Below are 13403 nucleotides of genomic sequence, written 5' to 3'. Positions count from 1 at the left end.
AGATGCTTAGATGATGTTTGCTTGCGAAAGCTTGAGACAAAAGAAAAGCAAAAGAGATATTCGGCTGTTCGATGTTGAGTTTTTTCCAGAGCGCTTCTCTGTAGACTGTATATTTTGAATATTTTAACAAAATGTGGGAAATGTCGTTGTCTTCGTTGCATTTGATGCACAAGGGGTTGTCTGAGAGATTGAATCTGTGAAGAAGACTTGGGGTAATGATCATTTTACAAATCACCCTTGCAATAAGTTTATCTTGAACTCTACTTCTAGTCCAATTAGTGATTGTGCTGATGTCTGGGAAATCCCCGATCAAAGCAAAATATTTGCTCCTGTGATATTTATTTGAGTCGATTTTGGAAGAGTTCTTTCTCAATTGGAGATCGTATCCTCCAGGGAGATCCACTCTATGAATGCCGTATATTCCTTGATTGCCTTTGTAAGAGCATCTGATTTATCGTTCCATGCGATACCATGTTCAATGAATAAAGCAGCTTGAAATTCGTATGATATGGGTTTTTATTTGTTGCCATTCGATCATTAGTAAAAAGTTCGATTTCTGTGCCGCGTACACTAGCATTATATATATATATTTTAATAAAACGCAATCTCAGCTATACACGGATCAGATTATTTTCGAGAATATGCGGTAATTATTGAATAATAATTCCAAGAGCTTTTGAGCAACAATCTCGCGTCATCTTTTCATTAAAAGAATACCTAATTGATTAATGGCATTACTAAACAAATTTCAAGAACACCTAAGATAATATTATCACGCATAGATAAAGCACTTCGCCATTAGTTTAAACAAACAATTAGATTTATTAGAAGGAATCAACTTTGAGAACGAGACTGAGAACTTTTATACATACATAGAATGCTCAACTTTTATACATACATAAAATGTTCAGCTTTTATACATGCATAGAATGTTCGAGAAAATCCAATCTTGATATTTAAGAAAGATCTAGAATCTTCCAAATTTTATATAAACAATAGATTACAATTTAAATAAAAAAATCCAGTTTGTGGATAAAACACATCGATTGGGATTCGAAACATAGACCAACCAATCTTAAACGAGATGCTCTGCCTACAGAACCACGGCGATTGCGAGCTATTCTGGCTTATGCGGAAATATTTATTCTTATGCTATATAGAATGTGTATTGTACATTTCGAATAACCCTGGCTTCACTTAACCAGGATTTTATTGTACAAATTTAAAAAGCCAGAACTATAAAAAAAATTCATGTCGTAGAAACAACTGATTTAGCAGATATGATGTGTAAAATACAATTACCTTTGTATTTCTTTTTGTTCTCCACCAAAAGATGCAACGGTGCGTATAGAAGACAGCGCTTCTTCAGCTACAGCTCCTGCAGCTCCATATGCTTCAGATTCTTCCCTTGAAGCAGAAGCTTGAACCTGGCAATTATACAGTTAAATGCTTTTTATTTAGATTTTTTTAATAAAATGACTGTAGATAATATTACCAAAATGTAATGAAGCATCGTCTTTGAAGCTTATTATCATTACTTTCAAACTTATAACAACAATAGGGATAAATTTAATATATTGCGTAAAGTTCACGAGATTTCTCGTTTCGCAGGCGGATTCTAATTGTGGCAGGGTGACGAGATATCTCGTTTTCATGTTTTTTCGGCTAAATCTATACATAACCAACCAGAGGCAAATATTTAACATATTAAGGGCCCCAAAGAAATCTGTAAGGCATACACCTGGGATTGTACTTTTTTGGGCAAACGTACATTCTATAATCAGCATAACTTTGTTATTTAAGAAACAACAACAGGCGGGATAAGCAACGCGAAAAAACCTGTGAGCGGTCCATAACAGATGGGAGGCCAAACATGAGAAAACTCGCGAACGGTCTTAATGTCTTAAAACAAGATACTGCTGCAAATCGCGTCGCACACCATAGCACAAGGGAATATGCTTTACCAAATATCACGCTCTAAAGCATTATTCAAGCCTGTGAAATAACTAATAGTTAAAATGCAAAAAAAATCTTATAAAATAAATAGTAATATTTAAGAATACTTTATGTAAACACCGAATGCAAATTTAAAATGTGCATATATGCATCCTCTTGCTTACCAAGGATGCTTCTAGAGCATTCAAAAATGTGCGGAGCCTGGGAGCGCGTTTGAGCTCATAAAGAGCCGTATGCAATGTGTTAAAAATAAAATATGGCAGGAAATGCAGGATTAGTTATAAAATCGTATATTTACATCGGAAAAATTAAAACATTTACTGATATAAAAAAATCAGTATATATGATATAATTAAATTTTTATTAAATTAAAAAAAAATAATCAAATTTTGTTGTTGTTAGTGTTGCTTATGGCGTCATAGACAAGCCAGCTGATGAAGTCATTGAGTTTAAGCCGAGTTTTAGTGTCTTTTGTTTCAGTAACGCCATCAAGGACCAAAGTTTTAGTTACTGATGCGCTACAGCCCTTTTCACAGGGGCATTCCTTCATGCATATCTTTCCTTCATTCATACATTTCATTCACTCATCCACAGATCATAATTTAGACTTGACTCGGAGAACGATCACCTCTGATCCAATACCCCCCTTCCCCCAGTGGTACTGTCTCCTTCTTGGAGGACTTTGTGGCTACGATAGATTTATTCTTGCACCAGCCACTGTATACACGCATATCAAATTTTCAATTCCTAAATTGGAATTTCATGCTCTGATTCCCCAAGCAGAAAAACAGATACATTAGTTAAAGAACAAGTTTCTATAGCAGTCATATATATGGGTGAATTTTCTTAAAGGCTCAGTATGTACAATGAAAAATTTGAGATTTTTTAAAAAATATGTTTCATAGTAAAAACAATACGAATCTGTAAATAAACCTCTCATACTTGTCATATTCAATGTAACGTTCACAGAAACACTTTTATCATTAAATAACCAAAATATTCAATATATTATACTTTCTTAATGTCATTTCATTTTTGACATATTTAGAACTGCCATTGCAAAGACATTATTTGTATATTTTAAATTAAATTCAGTAAAGAGCATTTGTAAGTTAATGTACCAGCATATAATGAATTTAAAAACTTCAATGTGTGCTATTCAGAATAAAATATTAAATTCCAAGAAATATATTATAAAATCAACCAAGTAATATAACTTTACTTTTGATAGAAGACCTTGGGCTACCGTCAGAATAGGTGTTAAGGAAAATGTGACCAAAGCCAATTTCCAACCGTAATACATTCCACATACAACACTAATGGCACTTGTAGATAATAAAAAGGTGCAAATTCCCACTTTTTCACCAATGCCGTCTTCAATTTTCTTTAGATCGCTGAAAAGATATAAATGCAATTTAATAAAAAAAAATCAATAATTAAATTTTAAGATGCAGTTTAAAAAAATATGTTTAATTTACCTAATACTAACTTGTATACATGGATTTGTACAAAGTAAATGAATATCAGATTATTTCACATGAGTTTTCTACATTTTAAAAGCTATTTGTGTATCTAGATTTAATATTAAATAGTAACCGGAGGGGTAGAGAATTTTCAATCCACTATATCCTATCTACCAAAAAGTATTGGGCACCCATGCGAATGAGGATATCTGTTGTCCTGATCTAAGCCACGCCTTCTGTGTTTAGATATCAGATAGGAAAAGCATTGGCATTAGTCGCAAGCAAGATGCCACAAAATTCAGAGCTCTCTGACTTCATAAAGACGTAATTGTCAGATATCATAGAAATGGCCAATTTTTAAGGGGCATATCTAATGAGTTAAACGTTTCAAAATCGGCAGTGACTTTTGTGATTAAGAAGTGAAATATGAGTGATGATTTTCGGAAAGTACTTCTAACCGGAAAACCAATGAAACTAAGAGATACAGACCGAAGAGTAGAGATGCATAATCCACAATTTTTTTGAATAACAGATAATATTGCTATTGTTATTTTTAAATATGTGATCCAAATATCTGTTATTTCAATCATATTATTAATTAAAAATTATTACTTAATATTAAATATAAAATTTATTAATTGTAATTAATACTTAATTTACTAATTTAAGTAACTTGTGATTGAATTAATTTATCTGTTTCAGCTTACTTCTTAAATTTTTTTTCTCAAAACTATTTATTCAATATATTTATTGGAGTGAACCATTTTCTGGAAAAGGTGAATTAAAAATATATGTATTTACTTTAAAATGTTTACTTTAGTTCTCTATTCTACCAATAGATGGCGCCAGCAGTAAGCAGAATATATGTAATCAAAGTCAATCATGTCACGAGCAATTAAAAATGATCCGTATGGAATAGTGCATCATCAAATGCGAATATCGGAAGTCACTCCCGTAAAGTGGAGCGGTGACTTCGCACTTTCCAGTGAAGCCGCGCACTTTCCGGTGAAATCATCGCTCCGATAAATTTCAGTGATATACAATTCAATGATACGATAATATCAATAACCGGTCCGTTCACTTTTCAATCCATTCACAGATTTCTTTCAGAAGCTTCCATTGGACAGATCGTATCGATTGTTACTTTCCAGTGAAGTCACCACTCCGGTAAATTTCAGTGATATCGTATCGATTGATATCGTATTCTATCGTGATCCAAAACCTGTAATCGAAATATCACCAGTAAGATCGTATCAAGGATTTGAATCACACCCCTCTTTGAAAAGTATTGATCACTTGTATTTGTGACTTTTTGATATTGGTTACGTAATAACCGCTCTTAAAATATTCGTCATCCCTACCGAAGAGTGGTGCCCAAAGAAATTCGGAAAACCGTACCAACCGCTCATAAGCCTTTGATTACAAAATCCAATAGCGCTGTTCGGTTGAGGTCGTAGAGATCACAAGGCGCTTCGAAATTGGACCGTAGATGAGTGGAAACAGGTTCTCCGCAGTGATGAATCAAAGTTCAATCTCCACCAGTCGGATGGTAGAGTCTGGGTTTGGTGTATGCATGGAGAACGCCTTTTGCCATACTGTCACAATTTTACAACTAGTATTATTTAAATGAGGATTGTTGATTAGTAATATTTATCAAAATAAGAGTTGTATTAAGAAGTAATATTAATTAAAATAATAGATATTTTGGGATTATTCCGTCGACCTGTCAGCGCTCGCAAAAATGCGCCAATCTTTTCCCTACCCTTTTGGCGATAATATCAGTGAGAAAATAGTCGACGGAATTATCCCAAAGTACCGAATAATGTAATATTGTGATAATTATTGAAGTAAAAGGTAATTTTCATAAATTATATGATTGCATTTCATGGCAATACTCACCCAGTCATGGCACTAGCAAAATCTCCTGTTTGATGAGTATCAAAATAGGAAATATCCTGTTTGAGTATCGAGGTCATGAACAAACAGCGTATTTTGTAAGCCTGATTTGCTGCACTCAAACCGAAGGCGCATATAATGATATAATCGATTACAAGAACCATGAAACCCAATGCTGCACTATACAAACACAGTTCGCCAATTCCATCTAAGAAATCATCGGAATAAGTCCTGCAAAACATTAGACAAAATTCAATTCAACTTGAAAATTTACTATATTAATACAAAAATGATACAAATTTCAGATAAAGATTATTTCTTTTTTAGATTTAAATAACTCACGAGTTTTTGCTGGGATCAGTTGTATTAAGAGTTGCATGTTGTACAAAGGTATTCAGAAAATTTCCAAACACAATTTGTATTGTTGGGAATATCGTTCCAGCAACCAATGCCGTGATGAATCCTACAACCATAAGTGCTTTGTCCCATCCACTTGAATACCTAAACTAAAACAAAGCAATTCAATTTTAATATCTATTTAGCATGTAAATGCATTTTCTAAATAAATAATATCTAAATTATTATTAAAGAGGATTTAAATAAGTCACCACAAATTTTTTTTAATTGTCTCTAAAATATTTTTAATTATTGGAAACTCTTATTTAAATTTAGATAAGATATAAATTAGCGACAAACAGGTACTTTTATGAGAAAAAAAGCTGAATTTTAAAAATATATAAAATTGAAATCTGCTATTATTATTAAGTCTTTATTATTTTTAAGTCTTTATTATTTTTAATTATTAAATTATTATTTTTAAGTCTTTACTTGTCTTAATTAATTTAAGTCATTAAGCAGTTTAAACCGGTTTGAAATAATCACGTAAATATCAGATTATGCATGTTGCGATATTTAGAAAAACTTTTTTTTTTTTTCCCATCTCAAAATCGTTCGAGCTCCAAAACTTTTTCTCAAGGCCAGAATTTTTTTTTTTTTTTCTTTTTGAAAAAATCCGGTTTTAAAATAGTTTGGAATGATCACGTGACTATTGTATTGCATAATCGTCAACTTTTAGAAAAGCAATGTTTTTACCCCCCCCCATCTCAAAATCATTTGAACTCCAAAGCATTTTTTACCAGCTAAGAAAATTGAAAATTTAAAAAAACAAAAAACTAATTCTAATTAAACTAAAAAAAAAACTAATATATAACTTTTGATACCTCCTCTCGCTTGTTCGCGTCCATTCCCATCTTCTTCTCTGAGCTTCTTTGGGCTTTAATTATTCCTTACGGCCTTGCCCTTTATTGACCTCAGGGGAGACTCGAGTATATGGAGGACGTTAGTGCCAAGTTGTAACTTTTTGTTAGCGATAAGACGTCAAATGTGACAACCTTTTTTCTCATTTTCTAATAACCCTTAAAGCAAAAAAGCGATAAATCGCCAATATTTTTGTCTGTGCATTTTGAGGCTTAAAACTGGAATTACATTATGTTCTCACATAATAATAAAAGTTACAGATAATAATAGATAATCGAAACTATTTGCTATTTGAATCGTTCTATCATTAAACAAAACAAGGAAATTCTGTCCCGTATTCTTAACTTAATAGTAATTACTAATAAATATACTTACCAAGGCAAAAAATGAAACAGGCGGTATTTCCAAAGAGTTTTTATCATCTTCCTCCCCATCTCTGGAAAAAAAATGACAAATTAAACACTATCTAAAATAATAAGTTCATATCTTTATTATATATTTCATACCATTAATTATTTACCATTAAAGTAAAGCATAATAGTAAACTCAGAACATTCGCGGTGAAATGAGATTCCTCTAATTTCGCCAGAATCAAATGGCAAGGGGGGGGGGGGAGATCTAGAGAAATGGATTATTTTTCTATGAGAAAGTTTCTGCTTTAAGTATGATTTTCATAAACTTTTTAAAATTTTTTGATCCGTACAATACAGAATTGATTTCATGAGTGAATAATGGTGAGAAAGTTTTGAAGTGTATCCATTTTTAAATAATTTCAACAATAAAACTTTTTATTAGATGAAGTTTGATCAATTTCTTTTCCAATTAAAATTTAAATTTTAAATAAGAACTAAAAAATTAGGGAGCTACATAGCACAATGAGCAGAACGGGTAAGTCCTTTAAATTGTAAAAGTGACATTTCTACTAGAATTTGAAACTTATGCAAACTTTTCTAGGGAAGTCACTAAGGCCAAGAGACTTAAAATATATAAATACAATTTTTAGAACAATTATTATTTTAATTAACTAGAGTTCCGAAAATATCAAACTGAAGTGCCTATTTCCACCTACCTCGTGCGAAATTTTATAGTTCTAGATCTAACGGTCTGCCCTGATACAGACTAATATATACAGACATACGTGCATTCTCTTTTATTTGCAGTAGCAATTTCTGAATTCTGAAACTATTTTTATTTTTGAATGAAACATAAAAGGAAAATATTTTTTTCCTTCATTTTTTTTAGAAAACAGTAGAAGTTAATTCATAATTTGTCAATAATTTCAAACAACTGGCACCCAAATTTCATGCATGCAAAATATTTTTTTAAAAAAATAACCGCAAGTATTGTTTAAAATGCATTGAACCCAAAACTTTGAGCTATAAACCATTTGAAAGAATTAATTTTTTGCAGAACTCAGCATTTTCTCAAGGACATAAAAATGTAAAGGACAGTTCGTGATGGCAGATAGTTTTCTCAAGGACAGTTAATGATGAGAAGTGGTATAACATATAATAAAAGACTAACTCTTTTTATTATTATTATTAACACTATGAATGACATTTACGGATTCTTACATAATTTGCTTCATGATTAGCGAAGAAATAGAATTGCATATAAAATTACTTTTAAAGTTATAATATATTTCAGTCTTCTGATACCAATTTGTAAACAATTTTCATTTTTACTTTTGCTATGAAAAAGAAAGCTTGTTCTAAACTTTCAAGCCTTAATTTCGAAAAAATAATTCATCTTCCTAATAGTTATTTACTAGATGCCTTTGGTGACCAGCTGGTTGGCTGAGAATATTAATTATATGTAATGTCGGTTAAAATGCTTAGACGTAATTTCATGTCCATGATTCTGTAGACGGACATTAAAATCGTGATATATTAATAACCATACATATGTTCTGATCATTATATACTTTCGCAATGGAAATCAATTCCATGACATCATAGTGCTATTAAAAACTGAACTCTCTGGCTCATCTCTTTTCTAACATTAGTGGTATAGTAAATTATTTTTTATTCGTCTTGTAAAATGCATAGATATAAAACAAAAATCATTCTATCTTAGCTTTCAACAGTGGAAGAAAACTCTGCGAATTAAATTTGTTGATGAAAAATGTTTGAATTTCATGTCAACAACGTAATCAATTTTTTAAAAATTAGACAAAAATTAGGAAAAGTGCAATGAGTACCTTCAAAAGATTAGTCACTTTAGATTAATACCTTTAAAAAGATAACTTTTTATATTTTGAAACGATGTGAAACCCAGTTTTTTGCAATACGAAAGTTATCACGAAAAAAATGTCAAAATTTCCTTAATTTTTAATAAATTGAAATTATTAAAAATTGCTCTGTATAATTTCACCTTCCAAGGTATACATGTGCGAAATTCAGTAGCTGTAGTTCAAATGATCTGGTCTATACACACATACAGATACACACAGAGATACAAGATGCATAAATACAGATAGAGTTTATTCGTATGGCATCACAGCCACCTAACAAAGATCATTTTGGTATTGTTTTTAATTTCGATTTTACTTATGTGCTTTGAAGTTGCATCATTTTTCCTTCAGTGAGATAAAATCATTAGTGGATTTAGGCATGTTGGGACCCCTGGAAATGTACATTATGAGATCCCTCTCTTAATGATTGGAAAGTATAACTTCATACTTTATTGCATACTTTAACTTAATCAGCCTCTTAATAATTTATTTAGTAACTTTGTGAAAAATGTGCGCGTTTTTATTTGTTTATTTTTGAAATATTCAAATCACAGAAAAAAATTACTAAAGCAATAAAATTCTTGAAAATTCAAACATAATTATTTCCTTACATACAAATATAAACATTTTTATTATTCTAAAGTATTATAAAGAAATAATAAATTTCAATTAAATACAAAATCAAATTATATTACAAGATCTGTTTAGTGGAATATAACATACGCAGTTAATAAATAAATAATATTCAAAAAAATGTAAGAAGAATTATATTTTAATAAATGATTTTAATGAATAATTGTGTACGCACTCTTTAAATGTGTTATTTTATAATTAAAATTTTTTATTTTGTTTATAAATTTATTTATTTGACAATTTAGTTAATAACATGGATCTGCCTTTAGTCCCACTTCAGTCCAGTAGCCCTAAGGGGTTACCTAGGCTTCCTAGTCGGATATCCACATCTGATAAACAGGGGATTCAAAATTAAATTACCGAGTAGTACTTGACATGTATCAATTGAACTTGAATTTACAAGAGACTATGAAAAATGCTTCAGCTAAAATTTTGAAACCGCACAAAGTTGAATCAGAATCATCAATATTTAATCCAAAAAGCACATTTTCTCTCTTTTCTTTATTCAATAAAAATTGATACCAAAAGAGTAAATTTTTTTGAATAATTTAAAAATAATATCACATATGCTGTTCACGATTTTGCATTCTGAATTCTTTTCTGTAAGGTTTTTTATATTATTGTGTGAATGTAAGATGTGTGAAATTTTCGTTCCTAAGTTAGGAGCACTGCAAAAGTATCAGTAAAATTACAAGATATGAAGGATCTAACTCGGCAAAATTTTATTGTATGCTTAATCATTTTACGTAGATAGGTATTTCCTGTTATTGTTCTCAGTGATAAGTCACAATTTCAAATTTGGCACATATTGGCGAGATAAAATTGTGATAAATATTTTATTTTTTAAGAACGTAAATATTTTATAATATTAAGAAAAGAAAAGTCATTTTTCAGTACAGTAATTTTTTACTTAATTTTCTAAGTTATCAAACTAATTAATATATATTAATACAATAACAATAAGATTCAATAATAATAACAATTGAACATAATTTATCGTATTATATTCCTAGTTAAGTTATCATTAAAATAATATATAGCTTTAAGGTATTACTGCAAATACTATTGCTGTTATGAGCCTTCAAATTTTCAAAATGCACTTTTTCCAAAAGCTTTCCACAATTCGGGCTACTCTTGTACATCTTTTCAATGATACAAAATTTGCAGTCGTTTTCCTCTTTTTTCGTAATTTTGACTATTTTTTGAGACATTTTTAAATATTATTTGTTATATTGTTGTTAATTACTTTATAAGTTATTTTATGTTGTTGATTACTTTATAAGTTTTTAAAGTTATATCAATTTTATCTTCTAACGAATCGCTTATTTTACCGTTGTTAAAAAAATTATTATCTTTACCCTTTGTACGCTGGCTTAAAAATCGATTATTTCTTTGATGTTACCAATTTTACTATAATGGTATTTTGTTTGTAACTTAACATTATTTTATTCCCTCTTAGATATAATTAACATCATTATCTTCTATTCTTACAATAAGCTGTAGTTTATTTTATTTTGCCTCGAGATTTTACTTTTTATTACATTTAATATTAGTAATATTTAAATAAAAAAAACTTTCGTTAAATCAGGCTTTATTTTGTCGTGAATAAAATGCAGTTTTAAAAATCTTTCGTTCCATTAGTTTTGATAACCATATTCAGTTCAATCTTTTCACCTACTGCAAAATAATCTTCTCTAAAAAATACATTACCCATTCATGTATTATCATTAAATCAAATATGTATTTAATAATTAAATAAATAAGTGTAATTATTTTTATTTAAACTGTCTACATCCAAAATTAGAAACTATATATACATTCATTAAATCTTAGACATGTTTCATGATCCATACAGTCTAACACTTTTTATATTTGATATAACAGACTAACTTCCTAAATCATATAAATATTCAGTACATTTTCATTATATTTATACCACAAATGAGCTCGCGCCATTCTACCCTGGTATGCAGGATAATCTAAATTATCATTGTCCCTACATCTGTGTGGGAACTAAGATCAAAGTTAAGAGCCTTCACTGATCACTGCTCAAAACCGCCAAAAAAGTATGTACCATCATGGAAATGGCAGTAACTTGGACCATGATCATGAAATTATATTGTCCAACTCATGCAGGAGAAATGAAAACCCGATTACTTATTCTGTAATATCTTATCCACGAACTCTTTATAAGGGTATTCTATTTACACATCAAAATTTCATTAATATTCCTATTATAATCTTTCATTTCAATAAATTCTTCTTCACCTTCCTGTATACTCAATATACAAAATATTGTAATGGTCAAAAAATTTTAACTCTAGATTTTGTCGAGTCTCTACATTTCAGACTTCCACAGACTCCACATTTAGACTAAAGCACATTTTTTGGAAAAGTGTCAGTCTATCTGTATATGAATACGATAACTCAAAACCGTTTTGGGTGGACAAATGAAACTTAATGTCTGATTTTAACACCACGATTGCATTTTTTTTTATTTATTTATTTTTTTTTTTGTCAAATATTGGATGAAGATTATTTAGAGAATGTCTGTCGGTTCGGCTGTCCAAATACAAGGTTTTTTGCATTCACAGTTTAGTGTGATCTGTAAGTTCAGTTTCAGACGACCGGAAAATTCCGTCTAAAATACATATTCCATTTTCTGTTGCTTGTATTAACCATATCCCGGCGATCTATCATCAAAGATAATACTCTAGATTCAAAGCTGCTAGATTTACGCAAAAGCTTGATATTTCTTAACAATTGATAGCCAATACCATGTAATTATTGCTACAGTACCGGTTTTCTTTATTATACTCAGAAGCACAAATTGTCACATGCGCAGTCAAAAAATAAATTCACCGTCACTAGTAAAATTCACAGTCTTAGCCAAGGTTTATAATCAGGGATAATAATACCTTTATTGGAGAGTATATAAAAAAACACTGGTGAGGCCACTTCCATTATTTTTTTTTGTATCAATATGCTCTGTTTTCGAAAAAAAAAAAATTAAGTGTTTAAATTGGTGGATGTAACCAATTTGTTGCTATAAATGTACGATGGCCAAACTAGCTGACAGCTAATTATGCAATATAGAAAATAAATGACTATTGATATAATAATATAAAAATATCTGATATTATAGGAGATTGTAATAGATATAAAAAATGATTTCTATAAAATATCAAACTTTTTTCTTCTTAAATATTGCAAGAAAATTTTCTGTCGATAATTTTAAAAATGCAAATACAAATAAAATTTAAATATTTAGAAACTTAAAAATGTGTTATGACTTACTTCGAAGCATCTGAAGCTCGAGGTAAAGACTCGTTTGAAACCTCCAATGTTGTATTTTGCTCTTTATCCGTTTTCTTTAACGATTCCTCATTCTCAAGTATTCCATACACTTTTGAACTCACAGAGCTCGATTTTGAGTCGTTGTTTAGCATATTGAATGCCTGTTTTTTTCAGTCGATCTATTTTCGATTTAAGTCTGCTCTGATGTAAAAAGAAAATGTGCTCACCGCTAAAAGAAAAGAATACAATCTTTTTGTATAGCATCCAAGGTCGCTAAATGATTACCTCGGTGTCGCACGGAACACAGATAGAGTTAAAAGTAAATGTAATGCGATGACAATCGTACGCTTCACGCCTTCCTTTTGTTGTACCCGGCAGGGGAAGGGTTGCTTTTTATAAGGGACAAAAAAAAATGTTCAATGTTACACAACATTGTGAATGAGAATCCTTTATTCATTATATCGAAGACATGTTATGTAATCGCAGGTGAATTATCAATAAAGTTAAACTGTTTTATTTCAGGAGAAAGCATTTTCAAGATAAGTTCATCTTTACTTATCTTATCTGCGAAAAATATTGTTTTCCTCAGAACTTTTTACTTGTAAATTTAATAAAAATATGTGTTTTAAGATTGTGAAATGTTTATGAAGTTTTGATTTAAACGATTC

The 13403-nt window shown here is 30.1% G+C and overlaps 1 protein-coding gene across 1 annotated transcript in view; it reads right to left on the bottom strand.

The window, feature by feature from the left end:
- The window catches only part of LOC129965748 (ATP-dependent translocase ABCB1-like), a 50829-nt gene extending 37741 nt beyond the window's left edge, over positions 1-13088 (bottom strand). The window contains exons 1-6 of the mRNA XM_056079900.1: positions 12736-13088; positions 6948-7008; positions 5658-5821; positions 5319-5546; positions 3179-3350; positions 1303-1427 (exon numbers count right to left, since the gene is read on the bottom strand). Of these exons, the coding sequence (XP_055935875.1) occupies positions 1303-1427; positions 3179-3350; positions 5319-5546; positions 5658-5821; positions 6948-7008; positions 12736-12887 (902 nt within the window). The 5' untranslated portion in view covers positions 12888-13088. The remainder of the gene's footprint in view (positions 1-1302; positions 1428-3178; positions 3351-5318; positions 5547-5657; positions 5822-6947; positions 7009-12735) is intronic.
- Between the last annotated feature and the right edge of the window lie 315 nt (positions 13089-13403).

Source organism: Argiope bruennichi, chromosome 4, assembly GCF_947563725.1.
Source record: "Argiope bruennichi chromosome 4, qqArgBrue1.1, whole genome shotgun sequence".
Classification (NCBI taxonomy): domain Eukaryota; kingdom Metazoa; phylum Arthropoda; class Arachnida; order Araneae; family Araneidae; genus Argiope; species Argiope bruennichi.
This window is presented reverse-complemented; position numbering and strand designations above follow the sequence as displayed.